The sequence below is a fragment of the Manis pentadactyla genome, chromosome 6, assembly GCF_030020395.1.
Source record: "Manis pentadactyla isolate mManPen7 chromosome 6, mManPen7.hap1, whole genome shotgun sequence".
In the NCBI taxonomy this organism is placed as follows: domain Eukaryota; kingdom Metazoa; phylum Chordata; class Mammalia; order Pholidota; family Manidae; genus Manis; species Manis pentadactyla.
This window is the reverse complement of record NC_080024.1, coordinates 8490246-8506800: the sequence shown is the minus strand read 5'-3', so window position 1 is coordinate 8506800 and position 16555 is coordinate 8490246. Positions and strand designations below refer to the sequence as shown.

Genomic DNA, 16555 nt, shown 5'->3' with positions numbered 1-16555 from the left:
AACAGCCACTCTACTTCCTGTGGGGGTATTTGAGCAAGAAAATTCACAAACAACAATTATTAAGGAAAGCCCAGTGCCTCTGTATAATTAGCAGATCTTAAGCACCAAATCTGCCAGGGAGGAGAGCTCTGGTAAGCTGAACTAGACGACTTTTATACCTTTAATTCATTTGGCCTCAACAGATTTGAATAAAGGTGAATCCAGCAGTACCAGGAAAAAACAGGGACAGAAAAAGACGGTGTGTTTTTCTAAGATATCTTTGGCTGAATAAGCCCAAATTGCAGTCTAGCTGTAGAACTGAAGAAAAAAAGAAGGAAGAGAGAAAGACAGAGAGAGAGAAGGAGGGAGGACGGGAGGAAGGCCGGGCACTTCGTGGCCCTGCCTCGCAGATCGGCGTGTTTGAACGTGGCTCTCGGAGGCTGTCTCTGCGCGGGCCTCCCCCTCCTCCCACCCACACCCCGTCGCCCTATGAACCCAAGAGCATAATCCCCTGAGTTAGGGTTTCAATGAGCCCTTCTTCAATACCGTCAACACTAAAGGTTTCTAGGACTTGAACTTCTATTCCTGTAAGTTCCCCTTGGGCAATATTTTCTCGGATAGTTCCTTAGATCCTAATTTTTTGTCGAAACTCATGTGATCAAGGTCTTTGCTCACTTGCACTCTATTTTCAGCCCCAAAACCCTCATCAAGGCTAAGATGATGGCTAGCATTTCATTTGTGTAGCTCACATCATGTCTGTCTAGACAAGCCAAGTTCTTGCATTGTTGCCCTGGATTTCCATCTCTCGAACAGAAGAAGACTGCATTGCTTCACTTAATTTTTAAGTTTCTGGATGCTTCAGTCTCTTCATGGATAATGGGGAGAGTAAAGGTAACTGTCTCATAAATAAATTAGTAGATGTAAGGGTCTTGTAGTTGTGTCGAGCATATAATAATCATATAACCACTGTTAGGTCTCAGTATTACTCCTCTCACTGTGTTTCTTAAGATACAAGAAATGAAACTCTGTCTTAAATTCCTTTTTTAATTGTTAATGTAGACATAAATGAATTTGGATTAGTGTGAGGGTAAAGAATATGAAATCAGAATGAATCCAGGTTAACCATCCAAGGTTTGGTAAATGCAAAGCTATGGGTTATATATTTTCCTTTGTGCATTAGGCTGTTAAAACCTTAAACTAAAATGGAATTTTTAAAGCACTATTGTATTCAGCATAACTTTTTGGCATTTTTATGTTTTATATTTTATTATTTATCTCACTTTGTTTTACTTTACAGTTGGGTAAACTGAGGCAGAAGAGGTGAGGTGACAGACCCACGTCTACATGGTTACCTAAGGGTGATGGACATGAGGAGGCACGGCCACATCACTTGTGGCTAAATAGAATAAAAATTTTTGTATTTTATATTTTAGCATTTTCCTATTTTCCTATTTTCTTCATGGGAAAGAGAGGCGGACATAGAACCCAAACTCAGAGTAACAGAGCCTCGTGGACAAGAAACAGACCAAGAGGTAAAAAAAAAGAAAAGAAAAAGAACGTACATTTGCAATAACTTAACACCTTAATGTGCATGCTTTGTTCTGGGCTTTTAACAACGTATTTCCATAATTGCTTTAGGTAGCAATACTAACTGTTGAGAAATACATCAGATTTAGTCACTTTCCAAAACGTGACAGAGATAGAAAGGTGATACTACCACCAACAAGTAACTTGGGGACGAATCTGCAACCAGAGCCCAGAGCCCAGGCCCACCAGTGTAGCCGCTGCTGCGCTGACAGCTCTCGAGGCTGGAAAGAGTTGTAGCCGAAGAACACACCGTGTTACTCACAAGTGATGTGGCCGTCTTTCCTCGTGTCCATCACCCTCAGGGAACCGTTTAGACTTGGGTCTGTCATTTCACCTCTTCTGCCTCAGTTTACCCAACTATAAAGTAAAACAAAATGAGACAAATAATTATAAACGGACTGCCCTCCCAGGCCCATCCCACCTTCACATACACCTTCGCATCTTGTGGATCGACCCCTGGACTGGGGCCATGGGCAGGTTTCTCTTCTGCATTGTAAACAGGGAACCCAAGGAGTGTCTAATGAATTTCCCAAATCTTTAATGGATTCCCCGCATCACTGACTAGGAGGGCAGGAATAGCAATGCATCATTTCGAAGATCATTTTAAGACCTCTACATCTGTTTCTAGGCACTTGGGCAATAACTTCTATAAGTTCCCCTTCGATAGATTATTTTTGAAGTCCTTCCTCATTTTCACCACCATTTTCAGTACAAAAATCTTTCAAGTTTAAGTTCATGGCAGATATCTGACCAGTTAATGGTAAAATCCACCCTGAGGTCTCCCCCATGATTTTACATTACTGCCTTTTCTCTCTGTCTCTTTTTCAAAGGAAATCTTCCACACCTTTACTTAATTAGTATTTTTATCTGTGTGCATTGATTTCCTCTCTTGTAAAATGATGATAGTATTAGTTTGTCCTAAGGATCAGTCTGATCAGTTTGTTCTATGGATGAAGTTAGTAGAGACAAGGTCTAATGATGGTTCCGGCACACAGTAAGCTCGCCACGGATGCCTTACTTCACTATTCTTCCCACCGTGTTGCTTGGGAAATACATAAAATGCTACTTCAAAATTATTTGGAATGACTTGGAGATATTAGTAAAAGAAATAGAGAATGAATCTCAGTTAAGAATCATCTGTGTAACATAGGCTAGGCCAGGGTTCAGGAAATTTTGGCCCACAGGGCAAACCCAGTCCACTGAATGTTTCGTAAATAAGTTTTGTTGGAAGACAGCCACAGGTACATCTTTTCACTTACGTATCATGGATGCTTTCACGACACAACAGCAGAGTTGAGCAATCACAACAGAAATGATGGGCCTTAAATATTTACCGTCTGGCCCTTTACAGAAAATGTCCTTAACTTCCAATCTAGGCATTTGCTGTTTTTGTTTTCTTGGAAGTACAAGACAGAAAAGTTATGTTTGAATGGTGTTTTTGTAAAAGACTATTTGCAGTGTCATACTATAAATATGAGAGATTTATGTTCTTTTTCTATTTCCTCAGGGAGAAAACCTGTTAACACTGGGTCTTTGAAAAGAATCAGAAGAAGAGGTAAAAAGAAATAATTAATACACTTTAAGTAATTAAGCATCTAAATTCTTATTTTACACTGAGTGTTGTAAGTGATCAACTTTCTTAATTGACATAAGGAGCCGGTAACAAACCTTAGGATACTCATCAGCCTTAGTTTGACAACATGACAGGCTGAGGACAACGTCCTCCACTGATTAGCTAGTCAGTCTGAAGGAGGCCCCAGGCTTCCCTGGGCCTGGGCAGGGCCCCCTTTGTTGCACTGACATCTTTGGGGGAGGGAAATATAAAGTGAAAGTATAAAGTGTGTGACTCACATGATACTAGCTGACCCTTCTGTTATCCACATAGAGAGCCAAGGTTGCCCACCAACGGGAACCCCAGGTGGTAAACACAAGACCTGGGTTCTAATTTCGAAGCCTCCTTTGATTGTGCAACTTTGGCTTGTCACAGTCTTTTTTGCCTCAATTTCCTGTTCTGTAAGTGAGTGGGTAGAAAGAATTAGACTGAGTGGCCTCCTAGCCCACCACAGCTCTAATGAAACTGGCTCTGGATCGCCATGGAGCCCCCACCCTTCCCATCTGGACAGAAGCCCCCAAATGTGTCTTTAATGGGCCCCCCTCAACGTTGGCCAGAGGGCAGGAGCAAGTGCTACTGAAGTGCATGTGAAGACTTTAAATACCTGCCTCAGTGGGATCAGATCCTGGCAGTCCCACCCATGGGTGTGCAGAGGCCCTCTCCCTGTGCAAGTTACAGTTGCTTCTAGAGGGCCTCACCCTGGTGTCCCCTTCAGCCATAAAGAAAGCTGACACGAAGGGGAAGTGACACAAGGCAGAGAGTAAGGAGGGAGGGTAGACTGGCCCTGCTGGGGCCCCGCTGCAGACCTGCTTTGTTTCTCAGTTGATGCCCCAAACTGGGGGGCAAAAATAAAATTGAAGATTATTTCCCCACTTACATGACTTCAAAGTAGTAATATGACTAGAAATTTCCCTCAAAACAGCCAGAGGAAAATCACTGTGTAATAAGTAGTTGTGGCCAAAAAGCTTGGGAATTCAGACCCTTTGACACAAGGCTTTTACATGGGATTTTGGAGAATGTCATTATCTTCATGTATCTAGTCTGCCATAAGGAAGGACCTAGAAATGTGACTAACTCATGGGGGGATCCTTCCAATACACTTTAAGTCACAAAAGAAGGATCTCAAGATGGGTGAGGGGACGGTGCACAGTTGTAGAGGAGAATGGAATGAGAAAAATAATGCTCCCTTGCAGTTCCAAGAATTCCCAGAGATAAAAATATGGATTTTAGACTTCCTGAGCTTCCTGTGACCTGTGGCAAAGTGAAGGGGATTTTACATAAGGAGAAAATGAAACAAGGTGAGTCTTATGGTCTTTTACGCTTTTCAACTGGAAAATGCCTGTGTGAGTAATACATTGTTCAGGGGTAGATACCTGGGCTGGGGATCTCCAAGATCAGCCCCAGGTCTGGTGATCATTACAAATACTCATAGGACTCAGCATATAGTGAACTCTTGGCTATGATTTATTTATTAAAATCGAAAGGATGCAAAGCAAAATCAGCAATGGGACAACATCCAAAGGAAACCAGAAGCCAGCTTCCAAGAATCCTCTCCCAGTGGAGTCACACAAGAGGCATTTAATTCTCCAGCAATGAGTTGTGACAACACATGTGAAAGGCTGTCTTTTGGGGAGCTGCCTGGAGCCTAGAATTCCAGGGGTTTTATCAGGATTTGTTATGCAAGCCCCTTCTTCCTCACACATACCAGAAGTTTAGATCTTTTGAAAGATAGCAGCCATGAATCTGCTCCATTGGGTCTTTCCTGCACAGCATCCCAGATGGGAGAGGGGAAAGATGGCATTTTCACATTCTTAAATTAATAAACATTAACTTACAAGCCTTCTCCTCTTTCCACCAAGGAAAAGGATGCCCACCCAGCACCCAATACAAGAGCAAGTGCTTCAACATCTACCTTCAAGAAGGGTAGAGACTGTACACATTCGAGAAATCCAGTGGCATTTAGAGCCCCAGTCCTTATAATTCTGTACAGCTTTATACTAACTGGGAGGAGCACACAGTTTAGAGCCAGACCTGAATTCATGTTTCAGCTTCACCAAGAGCATCTCTTTCATCTGGGCCAAGTTACTCAGTCTCTCTCATCCTGAACTTCCTTCTCTACAAAATCAGAATAATAAAAGCTTCCTCGCCATATTATTATAAGAAAAAAAGAGATATAGTATAATAAATATTAAAAGTAATATGAGATAGATACAAAATACTTTGCAAATCATAATTGTTGAAGTACAGTACAAATCTGTCATGATCAATCGTCCCAAGCACACACACAGTATAGTTCTTTGGGCACCAACAAGTATAAATGTTTGTCCTATGATTATATTGCAGATGTATTATTTAACTTTTCCCACTTAATAATATGTCTATAATCACTCTTAACATAAAATAGCCATGAGTCCAAAATATGAGAAATAATTGATGGCTATTAGCGGGATGATTAGCTGTTGAGCCAGACGAGACAGATGTACTGTGGTGACAGACACCACGTGGCCACCAGTGTGCCCTCATCTGCCCCATCTGAAACCCAGCCTGACTCTATCCCGGGTCTCAGAGAAGGGAAAGAATCCTGCTCGTTTTTCTTCAGTCATTCATTTTTTTCCCCTTTTGAATATAGTGAAGAACTTTTTAAAAGTGAATGTTGGTAATAACTGTTCTTCTCATTGTATGAAGGTCAAAGAAATGTGCACACAAGGCAGGAAGTCTCCCCCACCCTCACCTTTCAGGCCGCTTTAGGGCCCCCGAAAGGAAAGTCAGCTCTCCTGCTGTTGATTCTGAGCCCAAGTGGGTGGCCCAGATCCAGTGGTGGGGGGCTGAGTCCTGGGGTTTTCACAGTTGGGGGCACTCCCTGGAGACACAGGGAGCTCAGCTTGTCCTGGTCTCACAGGCGTCTTGGACAAATGCATACAGAGTGAGGATGGAAGGTGGTTCACCCTCAGGGAATTCGAAATCGAAGGGAACTACGCATCATCCAAGAACTGGAAGCTGAGCCTGCGCTGTGGCGGATGGCCCCTGAAGGTCCTGATTGAGGTATCTAATGACAAAGGGTCTGAATCAAGGGTGTAAGGTCACAGTTCACCAACTCCAGGCATTAGCAGATTTCTCAGTGTCCAGAAAACCATCATGAGCCCCCTTGCCCAGATCACAGTGCAAATGTTGGTACTAACATTCCACTCAAGGTGTTACCTTAGGGGCTTATGACCCCACTCAACCTGCGAGGTCTGGCTCGAATGGCACACTCTGAAGTCCTCCAAAACTCGCTGCATTTGACTCCTGTTGCGGCTGGAACAACTTGCCACAAACTTAGTGGTTTCAAACATTACAAATCTAACCTCTTACAGGCTGGAGGCCAGAAGTCTGAAATCAGTGTCACTGGGCTCAAGTCAAGGTGTCAGCAGGGCGGACCTTTGGGCTCTTCCAGAGGGACTCTGTTCCTTGCCTTTTCCAGCTCCCAGAAGCCCCTTCCTCGCATCCCTCCAACCTCTTGTTCCAGCATCACATCTCTTACTACTTACCTTGGCTTTCCTGCTTCCCTCTTAGAAGGACTCCTGTGATTCCACTGGGCCCATCCAGATAATCAGAACTTCAAGGTCCTTAATTTACATCTGTAAAGCCCCTTTTACCACCTAAGTTTACATATTCCCAGGTCTGAACATCTCTGGGGGGCCATTATTCAGCCTACCACCCTCATGCACCTCTAGATCCCAAAATACTCTGAGAGCACAGTTTACACTTCATCATCCTTACCCATGACATGCCCGCTTTCCCTCTTGTAAGACTCCCCAAAGGCCTGGACACCTTTGTGTGCCCACGGCCACTAATGGGGCCTGACACCTGTCAGTCACTCACCAGGGGTGTGTAGTGGAGCAGCTGTGGTTCATGAGGTATGAAGACACAAGCCAGAGAAGCACTGGGGGGAGAGGAAAGGAAGAGGTGGGTGTAGGAGGTTGGCAAGGAAAATCTGGCAAGACTTTCTAAGGAGAGCAAGGGACAAGGCACAGTTTTTCAAGCTGAGTCGGGAGAGCAGAGAGCAACCTGTTTGGAGAGGAAGGTTATGTTCCAGGAAGACACCTTGAATTTGTGTTGACAATAGAACGTACGCAGCAGACAGCTGCAAGTACCAAGCTCACAAAGTGCAAACAAGAACCAATCTCAACATTAATCTCGTTTCTCTTTCAGAAAGAATTTCTACCAAACCCATCAAGAAAAAGGAAAAAGGTGATTATCACATGACCTTCCACCAATGTCTTAGCTCTCCTCTTGTCTATCTCCCATCTCTCTGGCCTTTTTATAGTTCCCAAATTAACCAATTGTGATGAAACTTGATTTTATAACATGATGCTTTTGCACTTGACACTTTCAAACATTGCAGTATGTGAGGCCAGGACTTCTTGGAGCATGAAAACATTTGAGGTGGGTGGGAATAATCCTTAAAAATAGGAAATGAGACAGAACTGGCATATGTTTGGTTTAGAAAAATATGTGAATGCCATCCTGTCTTAAAATTAAACATAGACAAGGGTACTGGAGTTGGCAAAGCAGGATTTTGAAAGGCACAAAACAATACACTTCGTGATTTATCGCCTTTGCAACACGGACTGTTCTGGTCATTGCGTTTTTTCAGTTCTAGCTTTAATGAAATAGGAATGTGGCAAATTTCCCCAGAAACGTCCCATGGTCACTCCAGCTGGTCTAACAGAGGAGAATTCCCTGTTGGATTGGATACATAGCAGTATGTCAGCTGGTGAGGCCAACAACCAAAATCACATTCTCTCCCTTTTATCTTCCCTCGCCTCCCCACACACACACGCACTCACACTGAGTCCTTCTTCCGGGGAAAGTGTATTTCCTTTGTGGAGATGACACCCTAGAGAAAGGAGTGGTTGGGAGGCAGATGTGCCCTGTGGGAGAGGCTGCTGACCCGGCAACTTTGTGGAGGCCCTGTGGCCCCACCAGGGGGACTTTGCAGACCTCAGTGCCATCTGTGAGGGGAGAGTTTCTTTCCTTCAAAGTAGTGTGTGGGGTCATGGGCCAGGAGTTTCCATGTGATGTGGATTCCAGGGAAGGCAGGAGGTAGGTGGCATCCTCCAAGGTCCCTCCAAGACTGGGTGTGAGAAAAAACCCATATGGTGAAGAACTTGCATTTTGCTAACCTCTGACAGTGGTGACCTCTGCCCTCTCTGCCACACCAGTAAGTCACATCTTTGCCAAGCTCATTTCTGGGGCTTCCTGCTCCAATAACTTTGTGCTAGAGATTCAGTGACTAGGTTCCACAATCCTGTGGGTTTTCTGGAGAAAGAGACAGTATTTGTCCTGCTCATTAAGTGTAAGCATGTCTGCCTGGTCCTTGGGGGCCTAGGGTGCTCCGTCTGGGCTAACCATGGAGTTGGCTGTCTCCTACCCCTGCATCACACACGGCCTCCCTTGGTGCCCTCTGGGCTTGCAGCTCAGTTCCCAGAGGGTCTTTTCCTTGTCTGGCCTCTTCGCTTCTGTCCCTTGTGTCACTGTCAGTGCCAAGCGGCAGGTGGTTCTGTTGGCAGCTTCCCTGCTCATAAGTTTCCTGTTAAACCCACTGGCGATAGCTGAGGGGCTCCAAGACCCAAGATATGAAACTCCAAGCTGATCACTCACCGGCTGCTGACACATCTCATCTCCCGAGTGACAACCGTGTTCTTTTCTGTGCACATATGTATTCATTCAACAAACAACTGTGGAGCAACTACTAAGTGCCAGGTGGTGTGCTTGGCCAGTGGCATAAGGATGCCGAAACGACAGACTAAAAGGGTTGCTTCAACTTCATTATCTAACATGGGAGAATAAGTACTGGGTCAGGGGGTGGGGGAGGTTCTCAGCCACTCAGAGACAGGCCCTGGCCACCTCCCAGATCGCTGGGCTTTGAATCACACTGGGTGGCTTGTCTCTGCCCTGGGTAAGAGGGAAAAACTGAGATGCTCATTATTCCAAACCAGAAGGAAGCCAAGTCAACCCACAGATGCCCAAGATCAACGCAAGCCCCTGGGACTCAGGGTAAAGTGGAGAGGGGCTTAGCTTTGGGGAGGAGAGCTGCCTTGGGCCCATCTGATCTGCGGGGCTGTGCCCTAAGCAAGCTGCAGACAGCGGTGGAGGTCTCCTCTGGGACACTTGCGTGGGTCCAGGGCTCTGGGCCCTGTGGGGGCCGGGAGCTGTGGGTATCCAGTCCTCAGCCCGGTGCTCTCGTAGCAGCTGCAGCTCCAGCTGTGGAGTCCGGGGCCTGCCTCCCTGTGGCTTCACAAAGGTCCGCCTCAGGTCTGCGATCTAGGGAATGGGGCTTGCATTGGGCCAAACTGCCACTGACAAAACAACTTCGTGCTTCTTTATTCTGCAGTTAGACATCCAGACTTAAAACAGCACATTTGAAACAAAGGGAGGGCTGTGGCATGAATCCTTTACAGAAAGAAGTCTGCTCAGATGTGTGATCAATGAAAAACCACATTCAATATTGTCACTCAGTCTTTCTTTCTTTTCTACAGAGAACACCAGAACCTCGCAACAATACCTTAGTTGACCCTTATGTAAGTACTCCCTCCACCCGTAACCCCGAATGACCCAGGCCTTTTCCCTCAGTACATTATCTGTGTCACTGCTGTGCTTCCCTGAAGCACGCTCTCTCTCAGCTGGAGCACGTCGCTGCGTGTGATAAGCAGAGAACAGCCAGGTCGACGGCTCTAGGGCTGGGTGTCTGCATGAAAGATCCTTTCCTTTTGCTCAGGGAAATTTCCTATTTCTTTGTTTCTCCTCAAAAATGAGCAGGGGAAGCAAAGCTCCTCAGAGGCTCTCTTTCAGCTCAGCTTGTCCCGGGAGTCGAGTCAAGTGCCCACCCTTCTGGGCATTTCTCCAGCACAGACACACACAGCCCTCATACAAGAAATGATGGTATGTAGGGATTCACATGTTATTGCCACATAGATTATCACCAAAGAAAAAGAGGAGAAGTGTGATTTTCCTTATCCCCCAATGGACTCGTTCCTTAACTAATTCTTACTTTGGTCTATAAATTCTATTGTTTTTCACATGTGCTTGCTACTCCACAATACTTAGATGCAAACACGGTCACATTTCTAACTTCATTAAATGAAGTTAAATATGGTTGAAGGTCCTACATATTGAGATTGATGAAACGTCCAGCATCAGTCAGTTCTGTGGGCCCCTCCCCTTCCTTATATAGAGCAAAGCCCCAGGTCTTCCACAGACTCAGAAAATGAGGATAAAGGGCCTCAACCTTCAACCCCAGTGCTTGCTGTAACCACACTTCTTGGCTATTCAGAGATGGTACCTCAATACCTTACATGCCAAGCCAAGTCGTAGGGCATCTTTCCCCAGGCTCCCAGAGCCAAAGAACTCTGTCCTCTCTGGTGTGCACCTGGTCATCCGTGTGCTTGATCTTTCCAACCCAGAGACCCTGTCACAGGCCATGGGGCCCTCCCGACAAAGAATCCATAGTTCATGAACTTTTTCCCCGGGCCCTTCAACTCATGGGGAACTTATGGCCAAAAAGAGGTGCAGTGATATCTGTTTATGCCATCATATCAAATTCTCAGTAAACTGCTCCTCAATGAGTCAATTTAAGTGATGCAATGTAGACAACTAGACAACACTGTATTCCTGAGCCAGGTTTTGCCAGCAGAATAATAAATTTCTTAGGTTATGTTTTATTCATTCTTTTTTCATTGCTAGCCTTTCTGTGTCAGAACATTGACATAAAGAAAACTTCAGTAGTCTGACACACAGCCACTTTCTTCTGAACTTCGCTGCAGATGAGAATGTCTTCTTCTGCAATCTCTACTCCATGTTGTTTAATATTTTGAGGAGAGAAATTTATGTGTCCCCTTGGTACCAGCAAAGGCTGTGTGTTCTAGACCAGTGGGTCAGCCTTCCAGGATCTTGCTGATCCCAGTGATGTGTACATTATCTCCCCTTCTAGCCCCAAAATTCAAATTTATGTAAGGTGTGCCGTGGAACTGGACTGTTGTTCTGCTGTGATACTTGTTCAAGATCTTTTCATAAGGAATGCCACATCCGGCCTATAGATGTTCACAGGTTAGTGAGACCAGCCCCCTCTTGCCCTTTCTTCCTGTGGTACAACTCCTCCTACCGTACACAGTCAGCCTGCAAAATCTGTGGCTGGTTGTATGTGCCTTGATGCAGAAGGAGCAGCATCTTTTAAGTATCAGGATCCAGAATGTGATCTAGAGCTGTTTAGTGGTGCTGGCAGTAGTAGATTAATGGGAAGCAGAAACTCAACTGGTTATTAGGTGTGATAGAAAGAAGTATAAGCCCCACCTCTCCACTTCGTTCCCAGACCCACGGACTCTGGTGGGCTGATGACACCATATGTGAGCTGCTGGCTTAAAGCATATTCTACCTGCTATGGGAACATCACAAGGCTGACAAAGCTAGGACTGTGGTGAGCCCTCAGAAGGCTATCACAGCAGTCTATCGAGTCAGTGAGCCCTGGGTCACAGGTACACAACAAGGCAATGAATTCTGTGGGCATGAGCTCACTGCTGCATTTCCTTTGCTATAAAGTGTACCTGTGGTCAGAGGTGATATCTGAGAGAGAACTTGGAGATTGATAAGGCATCCTGTGAGTGGGGTGTGGGGAGCAGAACTGCTGTGGCCAAGGAGGCTGGTCTCTACCAGGATTGTGTCTGTCCCTCTGAGGACAGAGCACTGCTCCTCTGTAACAGGAGGAATGTAACATAACCCACCTGCTCCCAGGTGGCCCCAGTGGTTTCAAGGTAAACCTCTGAAGCAGGGAAATTTGAGAGGCAGAAGACGGATCTGTGCTTCTGTTGAGCCCGTGGTTAGTCCCCATCCCTGCACCAGGGACACTTTACAATGGGCACCTTGAGCAAACTCTAGGTGACCAAGGAGAGAGGCTGAATGACATCTCTGGGCTGGATCATTGCATCCGTCTGATGTCTGAGAGCCCCCAGCACAAGAACCTGGTAGAGAAGAGTGAAGAATGAATCTAGGAGCAAATGGAAGATACCTGATGTTCTGTTCTTCATATAAAGAATTCTATATATAGATACGGCAATGCCAGAGGAGAGCGTGCCTATAACTCGTTCTCTGTGCTTACTCAGCAAAGTTAAGAAATAAGAACTGGTTTCCTGATTTTTACTGTGGTCTGATGGTTCATCAAAGACCAAGACTCCGGTGCTTATGTTATTACTTTTCAACCCTCATTTCTGATATGCAAGGCCCATTACCAAGCCCACAGTGGCTTAGATGAGAACCTTAAGCTTGAAGATGAACGGAAGTCCATCACCCACTGTGGCACCTCACTCAACAGACTGCCTGTCCTGCTACTGCTACTGATGGGAGGGATGTCTGGCATTTGAGCCCAAATGGGGCTGTAGGGCAGAGGGGTGTCCAGTCAAGAGAAGGTGGATAAGAGGTGGAAGCCCCCAGTCACTCCTGAACAGAGGACTTTAGCAGCTGTAGAAACAGTGGCTGAGTCACAGAGAACCTTCCTTTGCTGACCTCATGCCTGACCTTCCAGCAACCCTTGGAGTTGCATCTATTGCAGGATAGAGGCTATTCAGAAAAAGTGCCCAGAAAACCAAGCATGTCATCAGGAATCAGACGTCCTGAAGAGGCAGATGCTGTATGAGGAGCAGTTGGTGAGTTGAAATGTAAACCTGAAGCTTCCTTCTGTGGGTTGACATGAGAGAAGCACGATCTTACAGGGGCTGAAGGAACTGCGTCCAAAGGCCAATTGCTCTCCCTTGCTCTACTTTGATCACATGACCTAACATCAAAATTCATATTCCAAAGAAAATTCCCACCCCATGCATGTTTCATGGGGCACAGGACTACAATGTGGCATTCTGTCTGAGCACACGTAACAGCTCATTTTCCCCAAGCTGCTTTTCATTTAAAATATCTTCAATCTTTTGCAGAAATGTGAATTCCTCCTCTTGAAGGTCTACAGCTCTTCAAAAAGCCCTTTTTTTGCCAAACCACATTATGTAAGTAACAGCAAGAAGCTTAGGAGCGTCATTTGTCACTTTGAATCCGGTGGGTACAGGCTGCCATTAGCTCTGCCTGTTGATGGGTGGCTTAGTCAGCCCTTAGTTCCAGCTGCTCTCACTAAGTACGGAAGACTGGGTGGCTTCAACAGAAAGTTATTTCTCACAGTCTTGGAGGCTGCAAGTCCAGGATCAGAGAGCCAGTATGGTCTGGTCTAGGGAGGGCCCTCTTCCAGGGTGCCAACTGCCAACTTCTCCATATCCTCACATGCAGGAATCCGGGAGAGCTCTCTGGGGCCTCTCTTTAAATGGCAGGAACCCCCTCCCTGAGGGCTCCACCCTCATGATCTAAGTATCTCCCAGAGGCTCCACCTCCTAATACCATCACATTGCAGGTTAGGTGTCCACCAGATGAATTTAGAGAGGACACGAACCTTCAGCCCATACACTGGGCGTCTGAACAAGATAGACGGGAACCATGCTAATAGCCTGCCCTTCGGCGCTCTTGTCAACAGAGTAGAGCGACATCTCAGGGCCCAAAGAGGCCCATGTGGTTGAACAAAATTAAGGAAAAGCTGAAGAAGAAGCTGTACCCCCAAGTGCAGGACTTTGTGAGGGACATGCGCCTCATCTTCCAGAACCACAGGACAATTTACAGGGTAAGTGGCTCGCCCTGCATCCCTGCTTCCTCCAGTTAAGTCCCTTTGCCCTTCATCTTCTCAGACGAGGTACATGTTACAATTTCCCACATCATGTGGCAAGCCCCACGAGTAAAAATTCTGGAAATATCCTAAAACCCCTGAGGTCTACGGTGGAGAAAACAATAACACACTGGACAGCGTCATTACAAACATCACCGCAGGACGTCAGCGCTCACTCACTTCTAGGCAGCTCATTTCCACCCACAGACAACAGTAGGTGGCAGGCCTGATTCCTTCCACAAGAAATGGAAGCGCATGCTTTTCTCCTGGACTCGGGCAGCACAGTATGTGCCCCAGAGGTCCCTGCCTTTGGCCTGGGCTCCTATCCTTAGTCTAGACTCCAGGAACACCTCCTGGGGGACAGGTTCTGAGGCACGGGGCACGTTCCCATGCAGGCTGCCACAGCGCCCCTGCCCTCTGGCATCCAGGCCCTCAGGAATGTGTGGACAGGGCCCTCCCCCTCACACCCAGGCAGGCATCTGCCTGCTTCCAGCTGCTCCTAGGGCTGCTCTCGATGGAGAGCATGGGAAGTTCCTTACAGGCAGAACCCTTATGGCCTCAGTGCTTGTGGGGAAGATGCTCATGGACGCCTCTAGTAGCTAGACCTCCCAGGCCTCTCACTGGCTAGAAGGGCATTTTAAAGGCAACTAGTGTTCCTCCGCCCTAAGGGAACATACCAAATCAAGTCTCTCGAATTTTGAAGTCTTGAATTTCTTTACATCCATACTTCCTAGTGGTATATCCAAAGTTAACAAGAATTAGAACTTTCAAGGGGAGAGAATGAAGGAAAAAATGGACACCCATGAGTTTGTCATTGATATTTCTGTACTCATAGTGTTTCAGGTATGTGCTGTGTTTGAACATCAAATAACTAAAATTTTCTAAATTAATAAGTTCCTGATGAAGAATTAGACTGTGGTATAATACTATTTTTGCTCCTCTGTCTTCTAGAAAAAGAGAAACGATAAAGCTTTCAGGGAACATAAGCCACTTTTAACTGGACTAATTCTCACTTAACATTTGGGATAGTCTAAGATGAACTCCAGATTATCTGAAACAATGGGAATCTCAATTCACGGGCAATGGCTATTCTTGTTTTTCTCTTTGCTTTTTCAGAATAAAAGCAAATTCATCATGCTGGGACATCAGCTGGAGGTAGAATTTGAGAATAATTTCAGAAACATTTTTGCAATTCAGGAAAGAAGCAAAGATAGCTCTCCGTGCAAGCCCAGTCTTCCATAGCAAGGCCCGTGTCTGGTCCCCTTCAGAGCCTCCAGCAGCTGCCTGATAAGTGCCTGTGGTCACACTGACCCTCCTGCCCGTTGCTGTGCAAACAGCACCTCCCACTTCTTTTCCGAAATCTTTTGTTGCCATTCCTACTCTTTGATTTTTTAAAATAAAATTTAAACCTGTCTTGTCAAGTTCTCCGTTGAATGATTTGAAGTGAAATTTACACTCCATTTTAGTAGAAAATTTTGGATCTTTCTATAAAGGATCATATTATGTGCTTCTGTTTATTTGAAACTTTTATTAGGTTCTTAAGTATTCTCTTCTCCCTACACAGGACTTATTCATTTCTTGGTTTTTTGATTGGTTTGGTTTTTTTTTTTTTTACACTCAGGTATTTATACTTTTCCTTGTGATTGTGAAAGTGACCGTTTTCCCAATATATTTTATTACTGATTATTGCCTGCTATAGAAAGCTACTGTCATATATTTTGGTCACTGATGACCTGACTGAATACTGGGTAGCATCCTTTTTGCCGCATGCCCAGTGGCATCAGGGAGCCCACAATGAGCACATCGCGTTTCTAGTTTCCAATTCACAGAATCATAATTGGTACAGCTGATGGACTCATGCTTTAATTGGGTACTAAAGCCTCTGACAATTCTTGGGGAATTGTCTGTCTTGGGGAATGGCTCTCTGCCACTGCATACTGGTGCCCTTGCACATCACCACATAGGCAACTGCAACTGACCTGATACAAGTGTTGGTGGAATGCCCTCTGATCCTTCCAGAACACAGGAGCAGGGGAGGCTTGTGAGAAGTGGCTTATAAGGCCATTTCCCACTCCTACCTTATCTTCCAGAGGCTATCATACATTTGCAAGCTGATTCATAGAAGAGTAGTGACACTTCTCCATGCACCCTCTCTCCCGCCACAGTGATTGTGGAGTCCTTGTTTTGAGAAGACAGAACCTAAAGACTGACACAGCCTGGTACATGAATTCCCTTCCACCCCAGAAGGGCACCCAGGTCCACTGTGGGCCTCCAGTAAGCAAGGAGTAAACTTTGTTGTGTAAACCATTGGAATTAGAGGGCTGTTTATTGCCACAGCCTAACCTAGCAAGACCTGGCTAATACATATTGGAAACAATAGAAAAACACTTGTAGGAGTGGATGTTTAGTGTGTAGAACCAGGAGGGGCAGAATATAAGATTGGATCATGGAGACTTCATTGACATGGAACTCTTTGCTCTGTATCAGGTGTAACATACAGGCAAGGGCACCTGCAACTGTCCAATCGATGACTGTGTTGGCTCCCAGAAGCTTGGACAAATGCGTAGCATCAGTAAATTAGGTGGACATGCCCCAGCTGCCTTGGCATAGTACTGAAGGAGTCAGAAGGTTCAGTGGGGAAGGAATGTTAA

General features: G+C 45.7%; 1 protein-coding gene across 8 annotated transcripts in view; it reads left to right on the top strand.

Moving 5' to 3' along the window:
- SP100 (SP100 nuclear antigen) overlaps nt 1–15317 on the top strand; it is a 72379-nt gene extending 57062 nt beyond the window's left edge. For 6 of the 8 annotated variants that reach the window (XM_036912680.2, XM_036912635.2, XM_057503442.1 and 3 more), the window contains 11 exons: nt 1413–1511; nt 3074–3121; nt 4372–4476; nt 6078–6220; nt 7370–7408; nt 9700–9741; nt 11151–11266; nt 12735–12855; nt 13135–13203; nt 13719–13862; nt 15021–15317. In XM_036912680.2, coding sequence (XP_036768575.1) covers nt 1413–1511; nt 3074–3121; nt 4372–4476; nt 6078–6220; nt 7370–7408; nt 9700–9741; nt 11151–11266; nt 12735–12855; nt 13135–13203; nt 13719–13862; nt 15021–15146 — 1052 coding nt within the window. In that variant the 3' untranslated portion in view covers nt 15147–15317. The remainder of the gene's footprint in view (nt 1–1412; nt 1512–3073; nt 3122–4371; nt 4477–6077; nt 6221–7369; nt 7409–9699; nt 9742–11150; nt 11267–12734; nt 12856–13134; nt 13204–13718; nt 13863–15020) is intronic. The other 2 variants (XM_057503444.1, XM_057503443.1) reach the window with 1 other exon arrangement.
- The last annotated feature ends 1238 nt before the right edge of the window (nt 15318–16555 follow it).